We start from the raw sequence: 27,825 nt of genomic DNA, 5'->3' as shown, positions 1-27,825 counted from the left end.
GTTTTGGGTTCTTTTCGGTTTCCTATTTTAATAGTTTAATTTTTTAATTTTTAATTTTTTTAATTTTTTGTTTAAGTCAATGCCGTTAGGTTGGAAGGTTATGTGCTTGGACACGTGTCGAAACTTTAGTGGTGGGTACTTTTTAGGAACTAATATCTGGTACAGAGGATTCGAAGTCGGTCTAAATGGCGAACAGGTTGGCAAGCAGACACACATAAAGCATGATTCAGTAAAATCTGGTGTTGTCATGCCCCACACACACACACACACACACACAACTTTATGAGATAAAATGGCGTCGTCGTGGACAAACGATCACAACACAAAAAACACGTCACCATCAATTTTGACCCATACAAATTATATACATCACCCTTTTTTTTTGCTTTTTCTTTTGTTCGTATATGTGTATAAGGATAGGATCAAGAAATAATGATTTTGACAGACAGTTTTATATATTTTTTTGAACCGTTAGATTACATAACATGCAATGGTTCTTATTTAGTAAGTAATGACATGGATGCTTACACTTAAAAATGTAAGGTACAAAGACTAGTACAGTCGACCGTTGGTGGGCTCAAAATAAAAGCTTTAAGTAATAGACAACAAGGTTTAAGTAGTTCATCCTAAAAAATGGGCTATATCCACTGTAATGCTCAATATATATTTAATATGGACTACAAGAAGTGCTCTATAAAAGTATAATGTTTATTTTTTCTTGAGTGTCTAACTGCTTATAAGAGATACTCATCACTCTTATATAGGCCTTCAGTGAGCCCCAAAAAGTCCTGGCTTATTGAATACTTCACTTTTATAGCATTAAATGAATCAAACTCGTAAACATGTCTTGTTGGCTACTCCTTCGTCTTTCAATTGACACGCGAAAAGGAAGTGACATTTGCTTAGGTCTAGTTGCAAAGTTTCATGGTACAACATGTATCAAGCGACTCGCTCGGCATTGAAGAGCCTAGGAAACACCACCATGAGTGTTTGGTTTGACACTCTTTATGTCCCTTCACATGTCTCTGCTCTTGTTTGACATGCCCCAATCCTGATATCCCTAAATACCAGGATAGGCACGTGCTGGCCGACACCCGAGGTTGACGAATCCATTTTAACATGCATGCAAATAAAATATGTAATTAGAAAGAGATACACCAATACAAAATTGTGTTCAGAGAATACAACTAATAAAGAATAATGAGAAAGAATTATTATAGAAAGGTATGAACAAAGGAATTGGTCCTACACTGAGAAGACTTGAAGATACCTATGCGGAGGTGTCCTGACGCCGGGATTGTGTTCCTCGATTCTCTCCTGAGGGGGCGCAAAACAAATGGTGAGTGGACCAAAGTTTATAATAATAATAATACTAATAATAAGAAAACAATTTTCTTTATGAACATACTAACCCTCTGGTTTGAAAACACATATAGAGTACTACATAGTAGGTTTTCTGAAAACTTTAACATGCCATGAAAACATTCATAAAACATTTACGTGTAAAACAATGCTCAATAATGGTGATATCGCTGCCCGAAGGCAAATCCATAAATCTCATCAATGATGTACTCAACTAGGGGTATTATAGTGGCCCGAAGGCATAACCATCACCCGAAGCTGAATCTGTATGACACCGCCTGAAGGTGAAGCTGTACGACGCCATAGAAGAAATATACACACATACATACATACATATATATATACACACATAACACACCGACACTAGCCACGGGTTAGTGAAGCTGGGAGTATGTCATAAATCTCATCAACTATGTCTTATGGCCATAGACGTCTGCATACTTGGTTGTGTGTATGTGCTGCATGATAACCCACTAAATAAGCATTGAAAACGTATCTCAAAAATATCATATCAAATCCGGAGCTCAAAAGCTCAAAGCCTCATCTCATAAATCCATGATAATTCATATTCGTAAATCCATAGAATTTCATATACGAAAATCCAATAATTCATAACCTTTCGTAAAACGTAAACTTGATAAATCATAAATAATGCATAAAACGTAAAATCATGAAATCATGTTCTTTGTGAATGCAAGCCTAATATTTTATAAAAACATGCAAGTTAAGAAGGGGTTCACTCATAATATTCCATTGCAAGGGAGCAACTCGAACCAAGGAAAATGGTGTCATTTCCCACCGACGCACCTAAACACAAATAGAGACCATTTAATACAACTCTGCTAAAACTATAGAATTTGGAAAAACAGACAGCGGATTCGGATTTGGCACGTCAAAAAACTAAGGAGGGACCTTGGGTTTTCCCCACGCTCCGCCACGGGGCGACAGCCTAGGAGGCCATGCGCCACCGCACGCGTCGAGATGGGTTGCCGAAAAAGTCGTCATTCGCCGGCGCCGCATAGTACCTCCGACGGAGGCACGTGTGCTCTAAGCGTCGATTACTACAGCACCACGCATAGCCCACGCGCTCGCAAGTACAGGCCTACTCGCCTTCCTCGCGAAGCCAGAAGTTTCAGATTTTCTTCCCAACTTTAAGAGCTAATTTCTAGTTCGATACTTAACCAAATTCGATGATTCAAAAGCCATTTTGAAATTAGAAATGTAGAGAAGAAGACTATACCTATTGGGGGTTGAGTTAACATTGGCGTTAGCAGAAAAATGGATATGAAGGAGGTTGGATGGCCACGGATCTTGGGTTTCCCAAAATTTTAGGGAAGTCATCCTTTCGTCTCACAGCTTCTAACCCTATCAAAATGCATCCAAACCTTGAGATCAATCACTGGCAATAAGAAAGGTAAGGGAAAGAGAGGTCCTAACGCTTACCTTAGTCAGGATTCATGGAAACTTATCGGAAATTCAATTCTAAAACAGAGCTCTATTTGAGCTCTAAGGCATAATTCCAATAACCCAAACTTGGGGTTAGGTTCGTAGGGGTGAGATGATGGTAAGTCTAGTGGTGTGATGATTTGGGGTTCGCTAGTAGAACGAATGTGTTGTGTGGTGGTGGTGATGTCTCGGTGGTGATTTACTGAGAGATAGAAGGGATACTGTGATGAGAGGGAGAGATAGTGGTCTTGTCTCAGTCACGAATTTAGGATGAGGGTTGCTTGAGAGTGATGTCTGCCAGAGTGATAAAGTGGTTTGTGGTGGTGGTTTTGGATGTACAGAGAAAGAGATGAGCGCTGGGGTGAGGGGGACAAGACACTAAAATGGCAGAAAAATGAGAGATATAGGGTTCGAGAGAGTCTGAGAGATTGGGGGAAGGAATGACACGGGGAAGAAGGAGAAATGAGGTATGGGCCATACGGCTCACAAAACAATACACACACAAAAATATCTTCTGAGACGTAAAATTATTATAATGCCCAAATGTTTCGAATTCTGTAAAATCTTTGTTTTAGCTCCAAATTCAATTTCGTTTACGCCCACACGCTCGTAGCGATGAGTTCTACAAGGATACACCAAGGAAAAGAGCCTTACGCAACATGACACAACGGTCAACAAAAGTCAATATTTTTGCCTCGAAGGGTATTTTCTTAAATTCACGTTGTAAAATTATAAAAACATCGTGCGAACAATTTTTATCAGATACTATTTGCGTGCCAAAAGCCCCATCCTGTTTTCTATGAACGGAGCTCGTCTTGTTTTGTAAGCCATGGTTTGCCTCGCTTTGTGTGAGCTGAGTTTGTCTCGTTTTACGTGCTTCGGGACCGGTAAAACCCATGTTTTTTTACAAAAATGCAAATTTTTTATTTTCGCAAAAACTTTTTAAAGAAATTGGAAGCAATTTTATGGTTTATTAAGCAATAAATGTATATCTAGTAGAATATTTAAGCCGAAAACTAAAAAAATATGTGAAAAATATATAGTGAGGCCCATAAAATTGTCAAATGGGGTTCTACACTTAAGAATCTCAACGGAAAGTCTCACCTTAATTTTCAAAACTTCACAATGAGGCGAATGTGAAAATAAATAGATTAATTGGTGATTTATGTACGAATTTACAAAGGTGGCTGAAAGGTAAGGTGAACAAGACATGCACTTTGAACATCAAACTCAAATCCTACGAGAATCAGATTTAAGAATTTTTCACTTATAAATAAGAGAGATACTACTTAAATATATTCATACATGCTCAACAATAAGTACGCCCGTGAGATCGGGTACATGTAAGAATTTTGTTCAGCCCTCGTTTGGTTTTTAAGATCGGAAAAGACATAAAAGTAAATTACAACATCGAAATGTATACTTAAAAGGGGTTTTTTTATTAAGGAAAACTAATGAAAATAATTTGAAAACTTTGAGTTTTAACGATAAGGACAAAATAAAGGATAAAGTGAATAGTATTATGATTGACTTTTTAATGTAAAAATGTGATTTTTCGTTGAATTAAACAATACGGAAGCTTTTGTTAAAGTTCCATTTTTTATCGAAAGAGAACGGGTCGGGTTACCAAAATGGATGTCGGCTCTCCATTTCCGCAGAAGAAAAACGTAAAAGAAAATGAAATGGGGGGCGTAAACATAATTTGGTGAAGCGGGAGACAATCAGGGTTCGTTGGTTTGGAGGCAAAATTAAAGATTGGCGTGGATGGTCCGATCGCATGGCCTCTGTACCTTCTCCTTTACAGACTCACCTTCCTCTCTCGCCTGGCCCAGGTCTGTCTTCTCCAATCCAATCCAATCCCCCAATTACCCTTTTTCAATTTTTAATTTCAATTTTGTGTTTCTATTGCTTTTGGTCTGTTTGGTTGCCGGGAAAATGCGGGAAAGAAAAATTACCTGCAAAATGTTGAATCTTTGGATGATTGATTGGCGTATCTGTGCCGCCCTAAATAGTTGTGAATTGGGGTTTATGAATTTGAACTAAATTTGGTTTCTTTTTGTTTAATTTTATGTGAAACTAGCTGTTTTTTGGGTGGATTGCAGGTGAGAAACCCCTAAATCATGAAACCCAGTTGCCATTGGCTCCTATTCGTATAGTCACTCATGCATCTCAGCTGCCTGCTGAGTTCTTGCAGCCCTCAGCTGAAAGGCCATTTGTCATTGGTTTCGATTGTGAGGGAGTTGACCTCTGTCGCCATGGAACTCTCTGTATCATGCAGGTCTGTGTGATTAGTATTGTTTCTGTATTTTGTGGATAGTTATTCAGCTTCAAATTTGTGTCCAACCTGTCTCATTTATTAGATGTTTGTCTAATCTAAGCAAGGGCATATATATAGGGCCCGTTTGGAACTGCTTCTGTAGGAACCACTTGTGCTTCTAGACGTTTACATTAGAAGTGCTTTTATTAGAAGTAAGTTGAAATTATTAAAAATACAAGTGCAAAATTATTAAAAATCCAAGTGCTTCCTGGAAAAACATTTGGAAGTTATCTGGAAGAGCACATAGCAGGTGCTTCTCCAGAATACACTTGTATGACTGTGAAGCGCTTTCAAGTGTTTTTAACGCCATCAAAAGCAGTCCCAAACAAGCCCATAGATTGTTAATAGCCTACTACGAAAAGTAAGTCAATAAAATACTAAGAGAAACAGTTCGTTGCTTCTCAAATTGGTTGTCATTTTGCTTTCTGATTAGATTTCTTGCATTTGGCTGTATTTTTTGTTTATCTGAAATATATAAAGGCAGTCTCTTGTTTGTAATTTTCTGCTTTTTTAATAAACTGGAAGTGTTTTGTTTCTGCCAGCTTGCATTTCCAGATGCTATATATCTGGTTGATGCCATTCAGGGAGGGGTGATGCTGATCAATGCCTGTAAGCCTGCACTTGAGTCTTCCTATATCACCAAAGTCATTCATGATTGCAAACGAGATAGTGAGGTATCTGATCGGTTTTATTTTCATCCCAGCTTGTACCTTACATTTTGTTGCCGCTATTGAATTTTGTTTTATTTTTTCAGGCCCTGTACTTTCAGTTTGGCATCAAGTTGAACAATGTTGTAGATACCCAGGTGAGCATCCTTAATCACTTGTTAGAAATTTCGACATATTTTTTATGTCAAATCTAACATAAAAAGAATCCTTATCCATCCTCCACCCTCTGTCCTTAGATGGAGAGAAGTTTAATCTATGGGGACTAAATCGAAATGTTGAGTTTCAGGACCTGTCCATGGTGGGCTGGCTTAGAATGATATTGACATCACTTAGAAATACATCTCTACTTTTTGTGTGTTCTCGTTTGAATTTAACTGTTTCTGATATGTGGCCTGCTTAGGTGGCCTTGAATCCTTGATAATACCTAGAAACAACTTTTTATGAGGGTTGGCCTGATAGTGGTGCTTCATTGACTTTTACTTCTGTGCCTAGTCGATCTTGAACTTTTATAAACATGTGGTTTATCCTTTTATCAGTTGTCAGAAATTGGAGCTCTCGCTATCTATATTTTCTTGTTAGGCATGATGGTAGATAGAATAATAATATTATTTTTGGCATTCAGATTGCTTATTCGCTGATAGAGGAGCAAGAAGGACGGAAAAGATTGCTAGATGATTATATATCATTCGTTGGCCTCCTTGCTGATCCACGCTATTGTGGTATTACATTATATATTTCGTGGTATCCGTTGAAGTTTCTGTTTGTTATCATATTTCCATATGCTTTCGGATTTACATTGATTTGATGAAAATAACCGATGCTTTTGTCTTCCAAGAGTTTAAATTAATCATAAGAATAATCTATTTAAAAGATCATTCTTCAAGTACTGGACCCACGTATTTAATGTTATCTGATTACATTCCAAAAGTTTTCTGGATGACAGAATTAGATATGGGGACATGATGAATTGGATTGTTAGGTTTAGATCTTCCCAGTATGGCTTCAGTTTTCATTTTAGAGTTTGATTGCAGGAATATCTTATCTTGAGAAGGAAGAAGTTCGTTTCCTCCTTAGACAGGTTCGTTTCAACATCATAACAATTGTTCTTGAGTTCTTTTATTATCTTTTTCTCCCTGTCTTGATTTTCCATATAAAATACATTGAAGGTTAAGTCGGTGTGATGGTAGACGGGGAAAATGATTATGAGATTACAGCCTGATGAAAAAGGTTTTGAATCACTCTGAAGTGGTTTACACTTAGATTATCAACAAAAGAGCATTGGCCATATAACTTAAATTTGCATAGTTTGATGTTGATTCATAAATTCTTTACACATCGTTTTGAAAAGGGTCTTCTGTCAATGACATTTATTTAATATACGTACAGGATCCCAACTTTTGGACCTACAGACCTTTATCTGAACAGATGGTCCGCGCAGCTGCAGATGATGTCCGCTTTCTTCTGTATATCTATTACAAGATGATGGAGAAATTGAATCAACAGTCATTATGGTCACTTGCAGTTCGTGGTGCGCTCTACTGCCGCTGTTTTTGCATCAGCGATAATAATTTTGCAGACTGGCCATCTCTCCCCCCTATTCCAGGTCTTGAATCTTCTTCAATATGTATGCCACACAACTATTACTTAAAGACTACAAAACTAGGTGTAACGTTCTGCATATAACCTAGGTTATCGAAAATGCTGAGTTATATACAAGCTTAAAGCTTTATGTATGAGGCTAGTTTGCATTATTCAAATCCAATTAATTCTGCCACTAAAAATTATGTGCATGTCGTCCATCAATCAGTGTTCGTTATGTTAATTTTTGACAGATAAGAATCCTCCATAGTTTGTCTATACAGTGTACATATAATTGGATGCTAATTCGGATGTTATTTCTCCTAACAGATAACCTTAAAGTGGAGGGCAATGCTCCAGAGGAAGAAATCCTTTCAGTTCTTGATGTTCCTCCGGGAAAGATGGGCCGTGTCATCGGGAGAAGAGGATCTTCCATCTTGTCAATAAAAGAGTCTTGCAAGTACAATCTTCTCTCTATCTTTGTGTGTTTCTCCTTCTCCATCTGTGTTCCGCTGATCTCTTTCTTGCCCCCTACATTATATTTTTATGTTATTATTTTACAGTGCTGAAATTTTCATGGGAAGCGATAAGGGTCCGCCGGATAAGGTCAGTCCATCGAATCTACATGATTTAGAATAGTTGTTCGAAGTAGACGCAAAAAATTGATCGAAGTTTGTGGTGTATTTTTTTCTTCTCCCCGGAATGCAGGTGTTCATCATCGGACCAGTGAAGCAGGTGAGGAAAGCAGAAGCCATGTTAAGGGGGAAGATGATGGACGTGCAGTACTACTAGAAACCCATAAAACAAAAACAAAAACAAAAACGTTTATGATGTTGTCCTCTTCAACCCTTTCTGTAAAATAAATAAAAATACAATCTAATAATTTCCAGCTGCTATATGTCATTATATAATTGGAGGGATACTCGGAAAAAAAAAAAAAAAAAAAAAATTCATTCTAATGTATAATGATATGTGATGTACCGTCTTGTGCTCCAGTTACACTCTACACACAATGCCCTGACATCTAAATCGATTGATAAAGCAATGTAAAACTAAGGGCGTAGAGACAATTATTAATAAGGCATGTTTGGTAGGAATTGCTTGTTTAGAAGCTAAAGTAGATTAGATGAAGGAATGTAAAACTAAGGGAGAAGAGACAATTAAGATTAAGGCATGTTTGGTAGCAATTGCTTATTTAGGACCTAAATTAAAGCACTTGCCTAATGTTGCACGTACAAGTGCTTATACAGGAAAGCACTGGATTGTTTACAGAAACTTAGAAAGTCTTGCAAGTGCAATTCTCCGTGTGTGACTGTCAGGATGTTCGGCAGTTCACGTTCTGAATAGGAATGCAAGAATTGCCAACAGGATCATCTCCGGATCCATTTGGTGACGATTCTAGAAATCCGTAAATCGTGTTGTTCATTGTACAGCGTGTGAACCGTTTTTGTCAGATACTATTTGTATTTAATTTTAAATAAAATATTAAAAATAATTTCTAACCGTACGATGTACAATAGCAAATATATCCTCATAAAGAAGATCCGGATTCCAAAAATTGGAAGAAAAAAACTGTTCGGTTTTTTCAAAACTACTTGCCGTAATGTGAAAAAAAACAACTATGAAAAAAATCAGGTAAATATTTGATAAATTATAGTGCTAAAAGCACAAAACAAAAAGAAGGGGTTAGAATTATTAATATGAAATTTTTATTAATTGGTATTGATCGCTTGCCTCCAATAATAATAAAAAAAACACTTTTCAAAAAAGTATTTTTGCATTCTGCTATTTTTTATCCATAATTTTGGAAAGAAAAAAAACATCACTTAAACTTTTTCATTTACTGAATATAATCAAGATCCCAACTTTTTTTAAAAGCTGTTTTTTTATAAAAATTCAAATAACCACAAACCATAAATTGTACCACGCAACAGATACCACCGAACATTGAAACAGAAATTCTGAACCCAACCACCAAACAATTCCACAAGAGTTCGGCACACCAGAGCCGAACAGAAAATTGACTTGGGGAATTAGAGGGAGCTAATAGAGACGGGTGTTTCCCGTAACCATGGCAAACTGATTACGATATACTTGTTTCACGACAAAATCAACATCTAGACTACTACCATATAGTTTCACAAGATTGGAGAACTTAATCAGAGAAGCTGTTTGCAATTATCCACTGGAATTGATATAAAACGCGTTGCAATCATCTCGATTCATATCAATACATTACTCAAATCACAGTTTTCCGCTGATGAGTACGAACACAAACCAAGCACACCAAAACACACAACTACCAATATTTTGGCCGAGCAGGCAAAAGAATATGTAGGCATGAAAATGGCGGAAAATAATGAAATTACTTTTGGAATCCACCGTATTGGTATTGCTGGTTGCCGCTGCTGAGACTTGAGAAGAAGTCGTCACCTATTCCTTGTGAAGATGGGAACCCCGATTTTCCAAGACCAGTCCCCGAACCCATTGCTCTTCCCATGTAATACGAAGTTGGGGGCCCCTTCTCTCTTTCATCGGTTCCATCAGTCAATCCACCCACAATTCCCACATCCGCCAGATTCACCTTCTTGGCTGCAAGTACATCAAGTAAAGGAGCAATTACAAAAGCGACCTACTCATGCATTGACGTGCAAATACGCTTACTTTGAGCACACGAATAATAAAGAACCAGAGATGTGCCCCTGTATCCCACACTAATGTATATAAAAAACTTATGAAATAAGAACTAGCGAAGATTTATATTTGTCACTTCCACGAGAAACCCACTCGACATTTACCCAATCAATCCACTTACCGAAAATGAATTAGACTCAAATCAATTACTCCTGACCATATATATCAAGATTACAGATAACCTTAATCCTAACACGACCCAGACACTTGTCACATTTTAAAATAAAAGACCATCTCAATTTTTCCGAATCTCAACTCACAACTTGAAAATAAAGCAAAATTTAATTTCATGTACAAACAAATAAATTATGCTATGGAAGGAAATATTTGAGTTGAGACAGATATACTTACGACCAGATATATTAAGATCAATCAGTCCACGGCTAAGTGAATCAGCCCAAATGCCAGATTTCACCTGGAAATCCTTCTTGGGTGGGGTCTTCGAATCTGCTAAAGATTGTTTCCCCACAATATTGTGGCTGCCATCATTGACAGAACTTTGGGAAGGTTCTGAAGCTGCTGAATCAGAATGAGACGTGAACGCCCCCATTATATCAGATCCATCAAAATTGTTAAGTGGAACGGTGGCAAAGGGATCAACAATGTTGGTGTTTGTTGGTGCAGCATTTGTAGACTTGGTTTCTGGCTGCATAACTGGATCGGGGGTGGCAAAAAGATCAACTGTTGAAGAAGCCGGTGGGGATAGGGTTGGTTGAGAAGCAAACAGATCAACGCCATTCTGTATAAATTAATGATAAAAGATCTTTGTTAGCAAAGAACTTCAGACCCTTTTGAGTAATAAAAAACACTTAAATGGATAACCCTAAAATCAGTCATTTGTTTCCCAAAATCGCACAGCTAATACATTTTCACATGCTTAAGCAAAAAACTTCTTCAAAGTTTGCATAAATTATGGGGTGTGCTTTAATTTAAACCCTCTTAGTTATGGTGAACATCACAACTGAAACATATGAATGTCTGACCTGAGTTTGAGAACTTGCTCCAGTTGCTGTCTTGGGTGGTGCGGATACAAAAGTTGAGTCTGCAAATGCTCCAGATGCTGCCTGGGGTGGTGCTGCTGACACAAAATCTGCATCTGCAAACAGATCAACGTCCGATGAACTGCTGTTCATAACAGGCTTTTCTTCAGGAACAGATGCTGGAACATCTACGAAGTCGTCCATCAAATTTTGTCCAAATAGATCCACTTGGTTCGAGCTTGCAACAGCAGCCTCTGTTGAAAATAATATAGTACATACTGAAATGTTAAATTATATTCAATAAATCATTCATACTATTTAAAAAACAAGAAAATACAATAATACACGTTCAGTTAAATGTCAGTGCATAATAAATATGATAGAAGAAAAAGCAGGAAAATTTACACCTACCAATAGTATAGTGATATTCATATAAAGTGTATATGTTTGAACAAATAACGTAGAACTCAACAAAAGCTGTACTATGTTCCAAGGCACAACCAGCCTTCAAAAGATCAACACGTTTAACAAATGACACAATCTTGAAAAGCATCCTCAATGGCTTCAGTACATCAATTAATGGTAAAGAATTAAAAAGACAAATGGCATGGAATTGATTGCAGCTAAACAACATTTGCCGATGTCTTCCCCACAAGGCTTCCTTTTAGTTTTACACTAAACTACCAACTGCACCAGAGTTCATATGTACTTACTAGTAGTAGAAGTCCCTCGCGGATCAAAATCGTCATCATCATCAGCAATACTTGCGCTTTGCGTGTGAATTGAACTGTATGTATCAGCTTCATTTGATTTATTTGATGACTTTGACTCACTAGATGATATATCATCCTGACCTCTCCTGCAAGATAAGCATTCTGAAATTAATTTAAACATGATCACATAGCAACAAAATTATTGGGACAATATATACGTGCTTCAGTCTCTCTGTATACAGAGGGCAGGGTGTGTGTGCATCTGTGAGAGAGAGCTGCATACAAAATTAGCTATTAGTGATAGAAACCATCGTATTGCAGTTCTGAGTCTCAGAAGAACCTTTTTAAGTGTTATCCAAAGCCTCTCAGTCTAAAGGCACGTTAGTTTAAGGATTGCAGCCTATCACGAACAGTAAAAATCAAATACCTGCTTCGTGTTGAGCCCTTCTTTGAAGAGCTCTCTCGATTCTCACTTGTAGCCCCACGGCGAGACCTGCTAGAGCTGAACTTCTCAGTCTTGTCTTCTTCATGTCTGTCTCTATAGCTATCCCTGAAACTATCACCAGCAGTTCCTGTACCACCTAGACCTCCATAGCGGTCACTACTCTGAAAGCTGTTATTACTATACGAGGATGAAGTTGCTGAACCTGACTTATATGTTATCCCAGTAGATGAAAGTCCAAAGTACCTAAAGTTGGCAACGTGCTAATAGTTTATAAGATGAAATCTAATCCAAAGATTTCAGAGAAGTTGAAGCAAACTTGAAAACCTAGTCGCCTGAAAAATAAGCTTACTTGTCACGATTTGCAGCAGCTTTGTTTCTAACTTCTTGTATTTTATCTTTATTATTCAGAAGGGCCACTATGTTTTCCGCCTTCTTTCTCACATTTATTCCATTATCTTTCCCACTTGGCTCAACATATTCAAAGCTTGAGAGTGACTACACCAAAAGGAAAAAACAAAAGAGAAATAGAATGTTTTGAGCATATTCAACCATATTCTCGACTTGATAGTTGATATACAAAAAAAAAGTTCAGGCCAGAAAGAAATAGTCCTTACCGAGATTTGGAAAGTATGTTCTATAATGTCATCAACAGCACGTTCAGATCCATGTGACACCAAATATTCTATGACAGCCAATGCCTGATGCAGAAGTTGTTTCAGACATGAAAGGGATAAAAAGGCACATGACCCAACGACGCCAAAATATACTATGCGTAGATCTCTATAAGCATATATTTGCACAGTCCAACTGAATTCTTACCTTATAAACATGACGCCAGTCTTTTCCCGTCTCACTTAGTCTTGTCCATAAAACACTCATAACCATCTGACATTCCGAACTAAAAGATAACAAGAATCAGCAAGTCCGTGGAAATACATGGTCCTTCTAGATTCCGGAAATTGGCACCATAAAAAACGATTTTAACAAGAATCCTTAACAGTTCACTGCAGTTGAAACTCACAATTTTTTAGTGGCCTGTGCAATCTCTGCCAATGCAGAGCCATGAGGACCCCAAGGTTCACTATCTGTTGCATCCAATACCTACCGTAAAACAGCAATGAAACAAATTCGGTAAACTAAAAGAAAATTCAAACCGGACATAGCCGCTGATCATATCATCCAGAGTTCAGCCAGTTTAGCTATTAGATTCAAAGAATAGAGTCTATAGACAATAGCTAATGCCAACCGACCGTGGGCGTTTCAAAATTTTAGAAACCTGTTGCAGTGACCTCTCAAAGCTAAAAGACCAAAGGCATAGCTACAATTTCAGCTCAAATGTATCTACAAGGATAAAATCTAAGGCTGAAATGCTACGATAACTATTGAGGACGAAATAACAAATTTTGGTGTTTGAATCCGCCATGAATACAACAATTCGAGTTCAGATCTATAATTTTTGTTACACAATAAGAAATTCCAATGAAAAAAGAAAAATTTCGCCGAATTAACAGTAAATTACCTTCTGCTCCATCTCCGGAACCTTCAAGACCTTCAGATTCACCTCCCTCTTTCTGCACATCAAGATTAAGCAAACAAAATGTCAATTAAATTACAATTGGTATCAAATAAATCGAAAAAAAAATGAGTAAAATCGCAACAAAAACTGACATTTCTCGGACCGTTTGATCGAAGACCTTCATGAAATCCATGACGAATCTGCAAAATTCGGAAATGCGAGATCAGATTGGAAGAAGCAAAATTGCGATTGAATCAGAGCGAATCGGAGAACTTGAAGTCAAATTTTTGGAGGAATGTAAGAAGATTAAGGACGAAATAAGAAGGACCTTTGAGTAGAAAGTCGAAGAGAAAGGAACGGAAAGGATTTTCAGATCTTGGCGTGCGTCGCCAGAAGAGGGAGAGAGAGAGATAAACGGGGTGGTTGATTTGTGGTTTTTAAATCGCATACAATTGACAGATAACAGGTAAAGCCAACGAGATCCCGCGGTGATGTTTGTGTGAGTTTTACTTTTTCCTTGCCAAAATATACATAAAATACTAATTTGATTTTTAATACAACGTTCTAAAAAACGTTAAGAGTTAGTCGAGCGGAGGATTGGAATCTAGCGTATAGGCGGACTTAAGTAATGTATTATATTTCGTGTAAATAAGTGTGTGTCTATACTTCAAATATATATAGTTTTATCATAAACTACAAAATAGAATCACATATACATTATGAAGTATTGGAACATAATAAAAATATAGGGGAATAAGCATATAATGTGTGTACATTTAAGTATTCAATAAGCTTCTTACAATTTATTAAAAAAACAATAAAATGCAAAATGCAAGTTTTCTATTTTGTCTAATTGAGTTGCAACCGATGCGGGTTTAGACGGGTTAGGCAGGTGCTTAGGTGGTTTAGGTGGGCGCCTCAACAAATCTAGGCGCCCTTTCTTAATTTTCAAACGCCTAGTCATTCATCGGAGCAGTAACTAACTACCTAGCGCTTAGGTGGGAATTTTGAAAATAGTGTATATGCTAAAAAAAATTTTGACTGTATAATAAGTTAATCATAGTAAATTAGTAACAAATTCGTTATAAAAAAAATTTTGAATTTAAAACCCATCGCTTATAACCATCACAAGGTAACCCAATGATTAGAATGAATTTCAAGCCATATTCGACCCGACACGTCTTGAGTTCAATTCCTATCACCTGTGAATCACGTGATGGTTGGGGAGGCTGAAATGTTTGTGCATATCTTCTGACCTCCAAAAGAATAGACTGCAATCACCAGCTAGTCCCTTTTAAAAGAAACCACCAATTATAGGTAAATATCAATATACTGAAATACTTATGTATTTCTTATTTTTAAAGATGATTTTATTTATGGTACAAACAATACAATCATAATTGTTTATTCTCTATTTCATCATATTTAAAGGCATTCGTTAAGTTTTGAAGACAGTTTAATCAGCTACATAAATCAAACAAATTGACAATTGATGTCACTTGTTATCATAATCGTTTGTTTATTCAATACATATAAATGACTAAACAGTCTCTAAATTAAAAGAAATTTCTAAAGATAGTATGCGGATGATGATAAAGAGAGTGAGCGATTCTGATTATAACATTTATACAACAAAACGATAATGACACATCATCATTGAAAAAGAAATGAACTTAGTATACGTAAAGAGTCAAACATTATCAATTTATTTTCATACTGATTTCTGTTAAGTAAACACGACAATGTGCAAGAGAATCTAGAGATCATTTTTACGGTGTCATATTGGGTTTGGGAAACTTGAACAGTTAAATTAGCCAGTCGGCCCAAAGTATATTGGGCTTGGGTTTCTTTTAATACAGTCTTCAACCTCTAGGCCTTCGCGTGCCGGTTCATAAACTCTATTTACCAATAAACCGCCGGTCACATTACTTCGTCCAACAAACAAACGCAAGCATCCTATTCGTCCGTCACCACGAACTTCCTAACAGCCCGTTACGGAAATCTCCCTCCCTCCATTTCTCGTTAAGTAAAAAATCAACTACCATTTTCATTTCAGGAATTCGGATTCTCGTTGAATTTTTTTTTGTGGAAATTTCGGTGATTCGCCAATCTTATTTATTCATCTACATTGTGTAATTAAAAATTATTTTAAATATTTTTATTTAAAATTAAACACTACATAAAAATTAAACGTATAATATATGATAAATAATCACAATTTACGGATTTTCACGGAAGGATCCGGAGAGGATCCTGTTGGCCACTTCTGGTCATCAACTTTACTCTTCACCAGTCCAACCTTCATCAGAAATCACCCAACTTCTTCCCTTCAACGCGGTTTTCAATATTGTCAGTCTGATTTTTTTTTTCTTTTAATTTTCAACTTTTAATTTTTATGAATTTAATTTTGATATGTTGACCGTTGTTTTATTGAATCAATATATATTTTCAAGTATTTATGGGTCAAAAAAATTCGATTTGGTAGCAGGGTTTTTCAAAGTTGGTTGCTTTTTCTTGTTCTGGGAACCGATCCAAGCAAAAATGTTCAAGCGGGTGTTTGGGAAAGCTAAGCAGGAGGCCAATCCCCTGCCCACGATTCACAAATTAAACGATGTATGATTTTTGGGGGGGATTTTTTATTACTCGATTTTGTTGTTTTTTGCAGAAATTATGACAATGAATTGGGTTTTGTGATTGTAATTAACTGATAATTGTTGGGTTTTTGGGATTTTGCAGACACTTGAGATGCTGGAGAAGAAGGAGAAAGTGCTTGTGAAGAAGGCAGCTCAAGAGGTTGAGAAAGCTAAACAATTTACTCAAGCAAAAAACCGAAATGGTAAGAAACCCGAACGGGCTACATTCAATATTTTCGGTTATTCTTTGTTTCGTGTTAGACGATTTGAATGTTCTGTGAATTTGATACCGTATGTGGATATGAAGTATTGAATTTGAACAGAATTTTTTTTATATTTGTTGATTTTGATTAGCTTTTAAGAATGTGGGCAGGCTGTTGTATACAATTTTGTTTTCGTGTATCCATATTCGGTGGAGGGACATGTTAAAAGACTAGGGAGAATAAATTGTAGTCACTAATTACCTGCTTAGGTGAATTTTTCTGCGCATATCATGATAGCGGAGCATGATCGTGGGTAGATTCCGTTGAGTGAATTCTGTAGGTTGTAAAAGCAAATGAGTGGACAAGTGTGACCTAGACTTGTAGCGAGATTGTGAAACCTATGTTATTGTGTGGTAATTATCGTTAAATCATATACCTTGTTGCTGTTTTTAATACAGCGGCGATAAAGTGTTTAAAAAGGAAGAGGCTTTACGAACAACAAATTGAACAGCTTGGGAATTTCCAATTGCGCATTCACGATCAGGTGCTTGTTGTGTTGTTTTAAACTCTAATGAAGTTTGATGTGTTGACTGTTTTTGTTGAAGACCTGTTTTGTGTTGGGGTTTTAGATGATAATGCTGGAAGGTGCAAACGCTACGACAGAAACTGTTGATGCATTGAGAAGTGGAACTGCTGTAATGAAGGCCATGAACAAGGCCACGTAAGTTGAATTTGAACTTCGTTCTGTAGAAGTTATAGATTCCGTGGTCCATCATTTCCATAACTATAGCATCATTCTGTAAATAGGTCTTAAATTACTCGTTTCACTTTCCATTTATATTGCCTTGTTTTGAACATGTCTTTGGAGGTTCTTTCATATGAAGCATTCCGTATCCTTTTGTTCTGTGTAGCACATCTCACCTTTGGCCTGTTTTTCCTACAGGAAAATTGATGATTTGGAAAAAACAATGGATGAGATCAATGACCAAACTGAAAGCATGAAACAGATTCAGGATGCACTGTCAGCACCTATCGGTGCAGCAGCTGATTTCGATGAGGTATTGTCATTGCAAGTTATTAGTTCGTAGATTCAATGCTTCTTTTTTCTCAAATCAATAGTTCAAATTGCAATATTTATTCTCGCAGGATGAATTGGAGGCCGAGCTTGAAGAACTAGAAGGAGCTGAATTGGGGGAGGAGCTTCTCCAGCCAGCCACGAGTGCTCCTGCAGCTCCAGTATATGTAAATCCTGAAGCAGGCAGGCAACCAACCCGACCAGCTCCTCAGAGAAATAACCGTGAGGAAGATGAGCTTGCTGCATTACAGGCAGAGATGGCACTTTAAGCGGTTATATATGTGTATCAGGTAGATCATTTTGTCTTGATAATATAATCATAGCCCTACAGCCTCTACACGACTGTCACTGTCAACTATTGTCAAATTAGGGTAGTTGCACACCGCGGAGATCATATCATTCAAAGCACAAGCATATCATTTTAGAAAAAGTCGTTATGCTGAAAGCGCTATACATGCATGTTATGACAATTGAGAAAGACTTTGAAAGGCACGAGTCCAAACATTTGGTTAACTATACGGATTGTTTGTTTGTTTGATCATTTGATGTGCTGCAATTTGAGTAAGAGTTGTGTTTCTGCAAGCAGTTGACGATCTGCCTTTCGTTATGTTAATTCCATTCATTTTGACGGGTTTCATCTCTCTGCGTGCAGTAGTAACATGTAGTGGGAGACGTTTAATAAACTATGGAGGATGGTGCGAATCTCTCGGACTCTCCAGACTGACCAGTAGACGTTTTTACCGCATTTGATGATTGTGAGGAGACACTGTATAGATAATTTTAAGCAGATGACAGCGTGTACTTTGTAATTTACTCGAATTGTAAAACTATACCGGGAACCTTCTGCACTCCGATCCCGGTTGAGTGACTAAAAAACCAGATGGGAATACGACGTTATATCTTAGTGATACAATTATGTATGTCCTTTTATGTCAATGTCAATGTTTTTGTTTTCGTCCATGTCAATATCAATGTTAAAATCCATGCATATTTGAAGGTGTAAACGTCGTCGCATGGACGGGGCTACGTGCATGCAAAATATGCAAGGTCATATTGAAGGATTCAATGACAGAGAACAAAGAACTTTCGGTATTGTATGATACTGAAACACAGTCACATGTTATATATACTTACATAATATGAAATAAACGATGGGTTTATACTTTGGGAGATGTTATTAGCACCCAAAAATGATCATTTATGCACTCTACTTTATAAAAACTCTAGGGAAAATCTGCATAGAAGACTACGTAGATGAGTGCTTGCTGACATTTTTTAAGTGCCGTAGCAGCTCCTTATACTTACTTTCCTTTTGGATGAGGGAAATTGATGCAGACAAAGTAGCACTTACATGAAGTATTGTGATAAGATTCAGGCACGAGGAAGTCCAAGTAGTGCATTGGAAAATAATTTTAGCTTTAATAATATTCTATGTACTAGGATTATCCAGGAAGTCCATGTAGTGCAGTGTATTGGGATTAATTGGGTTCACGCATAACATTAATTTGGGTGATGAGTACAATGTATGGAATGGTGGATAAAGTCTATAAATCACTGTAAGCCTAAATCTCTTATGTTCTATCAACTAGGGTATTCCGTAAGAATCAACGAGGCATAGATTTCCTTTGTTCTTGGCTATTCTTATCTCTGAGAGTCGACAAGACTTAAGGGTTGATTGTGTTCTAGAGTTTGTTCTTTTTTTCTTATATTATATTCTGCATCGGAAATAAACTTGGAATTTGGACAAAATTCGAAATTTATAAATTGAAATCAACTCTATGTTTGGATTCATAAACATAAAAATTTAGAATTTCTGTGTTTAAAAAAATAAAAATGGAATTCAAGACTTCCATTTCTCAAGCTTAAATTTCATGTAAATAGTTATCATTTTCAAATTTTTACGAGAGTTTAAAATCAATTACAAAAGATACTCATCCTTGAGTGGTCACAATTGCCACTCCCACCACAGTTGCTATCACCGCCACCACTCACCATCATCACCACTTTCACCACCGCCGCTGCTACCACCACCCACCATCACCACCAATACCTCCAGCTACTAAATCCACAAGTTATAAATTTTTTATGCATATGACCAATAAAGAACTTGGGTTTGCAAATACATTGTATCATAAAGCATGAAATTGGTGTGAACAATGCTTGCAATTAACAAAATTCTCCTATTTAATAGAACAAAACATTAAAAGTGGAGAACCATCAACCCATCGGTCCATCATCATATGATTATATACAAGAAAAAGCAAGAACTTGTATGTATAGTTTTGTTCAAATATTTTACTAATTCAGATTTTAACTTTTAGACATACAACAAAAGTTGTCCATGTTGCTAATGGCATCTATAAGATTATCTTCTTTTCCTTTGACTTGAGATCACTCTGTCTGGCATAAACTAGAATTTTGAAAGGGACGGATGTCCAATCTAACTCATTGATTCGTGCTTAAAAAATAGTAATTTTAGTGTTTTTATTCTTTGAATTTGGATCCACTTCAGACTTCACCATCAGGAATCTAAAGACCAAGAAATTCGGACCGTTCAAAAAAAGAGAAAGAGAATTTAGGCCCTTAGTTTATGTAAAGTAGGTCAACAAAATAAGTTAATATATAAGGACCGTCAGATTCAATTTAAGTGGTCTGAATACTTCTTGAGCACCGAACAATAAGATTTGGAGAGGATCCATCTTAAGTAGATAAAGATTAAAGACATGATTCTTCACTTGATTTATATCTTAAACAAGAAATGGAGAACAAGGTTGCTCTTCCCTATTTCCAATTGCATTTGCTCCAGTGTGAAAACGACGAGAAAAACTCTCCTGCCACGTAAATATGTTATTTCTCTCTTTTCTCATTCGTCAGATTCATTACTTAGAAGATGAGCAATAAAGATAAATACATCTCCAAAATAGTAAGTATTATTTCTCGAAAACGAGGGGCACTTCACCAAAGGAATATTCGTGCAGACAAAATGCCACCAAGAAGCAGATAAACAACATTCATTATGTTGCAATTTTTAGAGTTGAATGTGAAAACATGAGAGAGGCAGATAGAAAACAAAACTTTAAGCCCAATTTTTCTAAACCTTTCTTTTATTGGAATATAACCCTAATTAAGAAACTTAAATACCAGATTAAAGCTTTAGCTTAGCTTTGGTATTTGTCAAATAAACCCTAATTAGGGCATCTCACATAAATGGAGCATAGGCAATGTCAAATAGTTTAACGTCAATTCTCATGCAAACATTATAAATATTGTGCAAAAAATATAAGGTGATAGAAAGTTCATGAAATGTTCAACTTTTGAGAAAATTTAATTGGCGTTTCTAATTAATCTCATATTTTAAGGTGATGACTAACAAACAACAATGTTTTATAAAATTATGGTTTCGAAAACACTGACGACTAACTAAATATAATGATGTTAATAATTGAAGTGATTAGTGAGGCCTAAACAATGGCTTAGCCTTAGCACGAAAAAGTCTTCGCAGACAAATTGGAGTGGAAATTTTAAAATAATTGTGTCCTTTCGATTCTTGAATGGTCAGACTTCAGAGTACTTGACCGTACAATTAACAACTTGATCTAATATTACAAGGGAAGGAGATCCATTTTGAATTTCACTATCCAGAGCTCGAGACCAGGTAATCTGAATCATTCAAATTAAATCCGACGATTCTTATTAACATTCTGCTTACCACTCAAACTAAGAGTTCTAATTTCTCTTTCATACAGACGAAGAGCACAAATTTTCTAATTCTTATGCTTCAAAAACTAAGGTCAGGAGAAGATTCAAATTTCAATTTCAATGTAAGGTAATATATTGATTTGAATCACAGCTTTCAAACTGTGGCATTTGACCTTCAGCAGCACACTGCGCATGACTAATTAAAAGCCTACAATATTATGTTACTGCATGCTGCGAGTCTTGTGACAAATATGTTACAATGTGTTCATTTGCTGCTTAAGAGTGAAAATCCAGCACTCAATCGCGTCACATCTCCGGCTCTTTTCAGTATCTCTTGTAATCTAACCGCGATATAAAGAGAGAGATATATCCTCGAGCACAGTAAAAAATCTATGTATCCTCAACTTTCAAAGGGTTGCAAGACTGGCAAGGTTCGGTCTGAATTGATTGTTTCTCGATTTTGTTTTTTGCTCTGTATTGGTACTAGTTTGATACTAAGGTACTTTTATAAAAAGTGGGTATCAAAAAAATTTGAGCTCAAAAAGATATTTGGTAAACACTTAAAAATAGTTTATTTTCACATGATGAAAAAAAGCTGAAAATGTGAAGCAGCAAAATTGAGCTTATTCTCATAACACAGCAAAAACAGTTTTTTTTCAAAGCACAACAATACCAAACCAGTTCATATGACGGAAGGTGAAAACTGTGAAATATCCGAGAATTGAAGAATGATTTTTTTCTTCTTGACAATATTTCTTTTCCTTTTTTACCATATATAACCTTTGATTTTTACCACTTCAAAGTCCCAAACTTGCAAACATGATGTACTCTTATGACTGTAAAAATCAATACAGCTAGGGCAGAATATCTTTTATGGTTATTGTGTTGAGAGGGACATGAACTTTGAATTGGCCAGACTCCCACACAACTTTCATGACCTCTGACCTACAAAGGAAACAGGCAAACATGCTGAGGCCATCATGTTGAGAAACTTCTCAGAACCCATCGATGGCAAATTTGAGAAAGTTGAAACCTTCAACACACAAACACAAACACACGGAATTCCAGTCGCGTGACGTGAGAGATACACAGATGACGTGACAATGGTAGATAGAGAGAATGAAAGATTAATGCATATTGTTCATAAGCTAGTCATGGACAAATTTGATTAACATTATATGTTTCCATAAAAACTAGAACAAGTGAAAGACAGAAAATTAAAGCATTTCTAGCTAGCTAGTTAGCGATTTTTCTTCCCCAATTCCTATCCGAATTCTCTGCTTTTTGCTTCTGTTTTCTCTAACCCAATTCATTTCTTCCCAATTTGTTACAAACCCTTTTGACTCAGATCAATCCTGTAAGTTTCAGCTTCAAAAGAAATCACCAAAATCTGTGCATCCAGTTGGACCAACTTCACTGGTTTTGTCTCCAAAACACATGCCATAATGGTTGACATTATTATCATAAGCCACACCAAATCCATAATCCATCAAAAACCCATAATCCTGATCAAGATAACGATTCCCAGCTATGGAAGATGAATCCGAAACGCTTGATCCCTCCTGAGACAATGAAACAGTAGTGCTGTAACTCCCCCTTGACCTTGCACCGAAATCCGAAAAACCCGACAGCTTGGGGTTGTATAACTGATCAGGGTTTAAGCTCATGGTCTGGTTATCTGCACTCAGTCCAGAATTCACATCATATAGCATCTGCAATGTGGATGGAACTTGGGTTTGGGAAGTCCAAAAGGTAGAGTCTTGAGGTTTCTCGGCTTCTGGGATTCCAGAAAAATTGGCATTGTTTGCAACTGTGGGCTCTCTGCTGCTGATATTCTTTATCTTTCCTCCCAAAAGCTTCTTCTTTAATTTGGTGTTCCAGTAGTTCTTCACATCATTGTCTGTTCTTCCAGGCATGTAAGAAGCAATGACTGACCATCTTAAAAAATTGGGGGAATTTAAAAATTGCAAATAAGTTAGAAAATACTGATCAAATTAAATGTTGCGGATAATAAATTAAGATATTTAAAAAAATAAAAATAAAAATAAAAAACATTGAAAACTTGCCGGCTTCCCATCTGGTTGTAGAGGTTGCAGATAATGCTGTCCTCCTCCTCAGTGAAGCCACCGTGTTTGATGTCTGGCCTCAGATAGTTCAGCCACCGCAGACGGCAGCTCTTCCCGCACCGCCTCAGGCCTACAAACGGTACAAAAAGTAATAAAGTTCAGAACTTTTTGCAGAGATGGCAAAGAAAGCAAAAGCTGCAAAACCCTTTTCTCATTTCTCCACAGTTTTCATTCTTTGAGCTCAAAAGATGGATTTAGAGAGAGAGAGACCAGCTTTTTTGGGGAGATGAATCCAATTGCTGGCGGTGCCATCACTGCCATGAGACTGGAGGTAGGACTTGAGAGCTGCGTCTTCTTCCGGAGACCACGGACCTCTCTTCACGTTCTCTTTGTCACAGCATGGAGTGCGTCCCATGGTTACTTATTGTGCTCCCTCACTTACTCCCCAAGAACCAACCAGAAGGGACAGAGACGACAGAGGAAAAAAATCAGACACGCAAAATGCAATGGGTTTTGGTGGAGGAGGGGGTTTATAAATATGGTGGCACCTTGAAATAATTAAATAAATAAAAGGCTTGACTTCTGTACGGATATCCATATTTTTCAATTTTAATTGTAATATTTTATGTATGATTCTTGTTTCTTGCTTATGAAGATACATGACCAGTCAAACGAATGTGTATTTGACTTTGTTTTTCAATTATGGAGATGAATTACCGTTAAAAGTTTGGTGTTACGATGTATTTTCTTTTATTTGTAACTGAGAGATTTAAAGTTTGATTCTTTTGTTAATATAGTTTGTTTCATTTCTGTAAGTTAAAATATTGTCTCGTCAAAAAGTTCTAACCGGAAAAATATTATTACATGACACTAAAACACTGTTACAAGATGTAATTAGTGTACTCAAAGTATAATACGCGTATTAATTATTAATCTTACATCCTAGTGACACATGGGTTATTTCACATCCCGACCCAGGGCGGATTACTTCCCGGGCCCGCTCCACCACCTTAGCACGATATTGTCCGCTTTGGGCTTACCATTCCCTCACGGTTTTGTTTTTGGGAACTCACGAGCAACTTCCCAGTGGGTCACCCATCATGGGATTGCTCTAGCCCCCTTCTCGCTTAACTTCGGAGTTCCTACGGAACCCGAAGCCAGTGAGCTCCCAAAAGGCCTCGTGCTAGGTAGGGATGAGAATATACATTTAAGGATCACTCCCCTGGGCGATGTGGAATGTCACAATCCACCCCCCTTAGGGGTCCGACGTCCTCGTCGGCACACACACGGCCAGGGTTAGGCTATGATACCAATTTTCACATCCCGACCCGGGACGGATTACTTCCCGGGCCCGCTCCACCACCTTAGCACGATATTGCCCGCTTTGGGCTTACCATTCCCTCACGGTTTTGTTTTTGGGAACTCACGAGCAACTTCCCAGTGGGTCACTCATCATGGGATTGCTCTAGCCCCCTTCTCGCTTAACTTCGGAGTTCCTACGGAACCCGAAGTCAGTGAGCTCCCAAAAGGCCTCGTGCTAGGTAGGGATGAGAATATACATTTAAGGATCACTCCCCTGGACGATGTGGGATGTCACAGGTTAGGACACCATGAATACGATATTCATTCCAAATTGAAGGTCCAAATGTCCTTTAATTTGGTCGAATTTTATTAGCTTAATTTTACTAACTCTTTAAAAATCTAATTATGCATCCCAAACTTTCAATATTTAAAAAAAAATACTCATATAAAGAATACATAATTAAAATTTTAGAATACCAACAATAAATCTCCTATTTATTAACTGCATGTGTTCTAAGCTATCGTCACAACACATGGACGTAGTCAGCGGGGACAGGCAGCCAAAGAGGAACAAAACCCTACTCTCTGATTTGCTCCACTTACAAAGTTATTATTTATTAGTCGTAAAATTTGCAATGTTTAACAACATGCTTTGCAAATAACGTTTTACTGCAATGACAAAAAATAATTATATATATCTATTTTAGTGTAAGTTTCATTATCATCAATTCCCCATCTCCTAATAGTTAACAATTTAACCCACTTAACTTTGCAATAATCAAATGACAAGAAATTGGTGGCTAATTAGTAAGAATAAATGGTAAATTGGAACTCAAATTACAGTCAGCTTTAGCTCTTGATGATATATATAATAAGAAAAACTAACGAAAAATCTAAAAAAACTTTCCTTTTAATGAAAATCCCTTTTTAAAGGTATAGTGAACAGTACCAGGGAAATGTATAAATATGGTTTTTCGTTGAAAGTAAACAGTACCGATAATGTTTTGTTAAACCTCCTTATATAATATTGTTGAGTCTTTATATATAAGAAGTAGATTAATGTTGATGTGACATTATTGTATTCCATAAACATTATAATCAGAATTGTTCATTCTCTTTATTTTTATCCAAAAGATCAATTTTAGAAGAATTCATTTAATTTAAAAATAGTTTAGTTATTCGTATTAATCAAACAATTTCCCTATTTAGTCATGTATGTGAATCAAATCAAATGAACTTTTTAAAGTGGGGGTTTGTACAATCGACTTTTTCTCTCATTCCGTGAGAGAGCTTTTCTCTACTTGAGAGTTCTTCCCCACTTTTGGTGTAAGGGTTTCGATCTTACTCAAAATCAGTAGTGTCAACTCTAGCTTTGGCTGGGATCGGTTGCCAATTTCCTCTTTCTTTTCTTTTATCCTCTTTTCCCATTTTCTACTATTTTTCTCTCTCCTCCTTGTATTGATTTGCCCTTGTATTCTTACCTTGTTGACATTCCTTTTCTTCCTTCATCCGAGTTTCGATCTTCAGCCATACTTGCCTTAGAGATGGTGCGTAGAGTTTTGGTTCTTCGACTGACTCAAGTGTTACCTTCTCTCTGTCGTCTGCCGTGCCTGGCAATGTTGCTCATGGTGTTTCATGGGTTTTTTTTCATGATAGTTGCCTGATTTCCTTTAGTTGTTGGTTATCTTTACTTTCTGGCTACGATCAGAAAGTGGATTGGGATTGGATGATGAGATCATCGAGGCGATGTTTGGAGGTGGGCATGGCTTTGTGCACGTCTAGAGCAAAGTGTTGGAGGAGACAGTAGCAGCGGACTTCTTGTCTTTTTTGGTTTTTTTGTTTTTGGGCCTCAGTTGTTTGGTTGGCCTCTTGTTAGTTTGGTGTTTGGGCCATCTTTGCTTGTTTATGTTCTAGGCCTTTCATATGTAAATATGTTTTTTTTTTTTTGTAGTTAATAACAATTTCCTTGGCCCAAAAAAAAAAAGGTAGGAGTTTCTACTTTTATTTTAGTAAAAGTAATTTTACTATTCAAAGTAACCAACTAAGGTAAACTTTGATGGCTTGGACCAACTTACATTTTAACAATTACAACAAGGTAGCAAAAATGTGTGAAACATGGAGAAATTTTTTAACACGGCTTGGTACATCAAGTGTAATAATAAAATTATAAAATTAGTTAAAGATTTTTTTTAATTTTTTGCTAATTATATTGTTACACTTGACGTATCGGGTCGTGTTCTAGGTACATTAAAAAATCCCAACGAAAACTCGACGGTGGTGGCTGCTTTTTGCTCTCTCTCCTTTTGACTTTGTATTTTGTTTTCTTCTCTGATTTCAGTCTTACATTCCTTGTCACGGACTCAAGTGGTTTCATGTTTATATTGCTTATTTGGTAGCTCTACAAACTGTCTACATCCAACCAGATCACTTTGAAGTGTTTTTTGGTATACTTCTCCGTTATATTTATGTTTGTGCATGTGTATTTGTTTCTTTCCTCTTACGCTTCGCATGTTTGAGCAACTCTGAAGGTAGTATATACGAGATTGAGAAGAAATAAGGCAAATTCCAATCCACAACTCAAGTGACAATTAAATCAAGAAGCGTCGTAGTGTTAAACGAACTCCACAAACATTGTGAGAACTGGCTATATCTAAAGTTCAATGAATGGTTGTTCTACATAAACGAACTCCACAAACATTGTGAGAACTGGCTCTTTTAGAGTTGAGTGAGAATCGAACCTGGACATCGTGGTCTGCTATTGCAGCTCTTCCGCTTGCCAAACGTAGCCTTGGGTCAAGATAGGAGAATTAGGAAATCTTATTGGATTCAAATGGTCCGATCCATCCATCCATCACCGCACATGGAGAGAACGATCTCGCAGTTCTTGGTCAGTGAAGATATTTGATAACCCGACGGCCCAATTCTCTTTGGGGCCCAGGATCTGCAGAACCACTGTGATCTAAATATAGTTGACTTGGGCTGGGCTATAGATGTATCCGTGTGTATGGTTCGCCCAATGAAGAAAGCATTTGATATTCGTGTGTATCGAAGTCCTATCAGGAGATTCTTCACTGTCAGTAATTTTCAAGAGAAGAGAGAGAAGATTAACGTAATAGCTCGCTGCATAA

The 27,825-nt window shown here is 36.9% G+C and overlaps 4 protein-coding genes and 1 long non-coding RNA gene across 11 annotated transcripts; 2 read left to right on the top strand and 3 right to left on the bottom strand.

Moving 5' to 3' along the window:
* Positions 1 to 617: 617 nt before the first annotated feature.
* LOC148695266 (uncharacterized) lies at positions 618 to 3,236 on the bottom strand. The gene is made up of 3 exons (XR_015965755.1): positions 2,806 to 3,236; positions 2,603 to 2,727; positions 618 to 1,317 (listed from the first exon to the last, which is right to left on the bottom strand). It is a non-coding gene; the product is annotated as an uncharacterized LOC148695266 (long non-coding RNA).
* A 1,187-nt stretch (positions 3,237 to 4,423) lies between these two features.
* Positions 4,424 to 8,260, top strand: LOC137717358 (uncharacterized). 3 transcript variants are annotated; one of them, XM_068456692.2, is made up of 10 exons: positions 4,424 to 4,640; positions 4,911 to 5,086; positions 5,668 to 5,799; positions 5,880 to 5,930; positions 6,416 to 6,512; positions 6,825 to 6,871; positions 7,180 to 7,396; positions 7,702 to 7,831; positions 7,935 to 7,977; positions 8,080 to 8,260. In XM_068456692.2, the coding sequence occupies exons 1-10, from the start codon at positions 4,586 to 4,588 to the stop codon at positions 8,161 to 8,163; spliced, it is 1,032 nt and encodes a 343-aa protein (XP_068312793.1). In that variant the 5' UTR covers positions 4,424 to 4,585; the 3' UTR covers positions 8,164 to 8,260. The 3 variants fall into 3 exon arrangements, with proteins under 3 accessions (XP_068312793.1, XP_088555189.1, XP_088555190.1); XM_088699063.1 differs by having other exon boundaries at positions 4,471 to 4,640; positions 7,180 to 7,417; XM_088699064.1 differs by lacking the exon at positions 4,424 to 4,640 and adding an exon at positions 4,675 to 4,798 and having other exon boundaries at positions 7,180 to 7,417.
* Positions 8,261 to 9,540: 1,280 nt separating this feature from the next.
* Positions 9,541 to 14,365, bottom strand: LOC137717355 (clathrin interactor EPSIN 1). Its single transcript, XM_068456687.2, has 12 exons — positions 14,048 to 14,365; positions 13,872 to 13,919; positions 13,723 to 13,774; positions 13,225 to 13,304; positions 13,023 to 13,101; positions 12,818 to 12,901; positions 12,553 to 12,698; positions 12,186 to 12,446; positions 11,759 to 11,904; positions 11,049 to 11,299; positions 10,417 to 10,804; positions 9,541 to 9,963 (listed from the first exon to the last, which is right to left on the bottom strand). Exons 2-12 carry the CDS (start codon positions 13,910 to 13,912, stop codon positions 9,737 to 9,739), a joined length of 1,755 nt encoding a protein of 584 aa, XP_068312788.2. The 5' UTR covers positions 13,913 to 13,919; positions 14,048 to 14,365; the 3' UTR covers positions 9,541 to 9,736.
* Positions 14,366 to 15,850: 1,485 nt separating this feature from the next.
* On the top strand, positions 15,851 to 18,596 carry LOC137717934 (vacuolar protein sorting-associated protein 32 homolog 2). Of its 5 annotated transcripts, none has more exons than XM_068457443.2 (8): positions 15,851 to 16,068; positions 16,205 to 16,332; positions 16,456 to 16,555; positions 17,014 to 17,099; positions 17,185 to 17,276; positions 17,499 to 17,613; positions 17,702 to 17,920; positions 18,283 to 18,596. In XM_068457443.2, the coding sequence occupies exons 1-7, from the start codon at positions 15,921 to 15,923 to the stop codon at positions 17,897 to 17,899; spliced, it is 867 nt and encodes a 288-aa protein (XP_068313544.2). In that variant the 5' UTR covers positions 15,851 to 15,920; the 3' UTR covers positions 17,900 to 17,920; positions 18,283 to 18,596. The 5 variants fall into 5 exon arrangements, with proteins under 5 accessions (XP_068313544.2, XP_088555348.1, XP_068313546.2 ...); XM_088699222.1 differs by having other exon boundaries at positions 15,916 to 16,068; positions 16,208 to 16,332; positions 18,286 to 18,596; XM_068457445.2 differs by having other exon boundaries at positions 15,917 to 16,068; positions 16,208 to 16,332.
* A 3,853-nt stretch (positions 18,597 to 22,449) lies between these two features.
* LOC137716860 (transcription factor MYB36-like) lies at positions 22,450 to 23,906 on the bottom strand. The gene is made up of 3 exons (XM_068456223.2): positions 23,666 to 23,906; positions 23,396 to 23,525; positions 22,450 to 23,267 (listed from the first exon to the last, which is right to left on the bottom strand). Exons 1-3 carry the CDS (start codon positions 23,808 to 23,810, stop codon positions 22,700 to 22,702), a joined length of 843 nt encoding a protein of 280 aa, XP_068312324.1. The 5' UTR covers positions 23,811 to 23,906; the 3' UTR covers positions 22,450 to 22,699.
* Between the last annotated feature and the right edge of the window lie 3,919 nt (positions 23,907 to 27,825).

The sequence above is a fragment of the Pyrus communis genome, chromosome 8 (assembly GCF_041283825.1).
Source record: "Pyrus communis isolate YQ-2024b chromosome 8, ASM4128382v1, whole genome shotgun sequence".
In the NCBI taxonomy this organism is placed as follows: domain Eukaryota; kingdom Viridiplantae; phylum Streptophyta; class Magnoliopsida; order Rosales; family Rosaceae; genus Pyrus; species Pyrus communis.
This window is presented reverse-complemented; position numbering and strand designations above follow the sequence as displayed.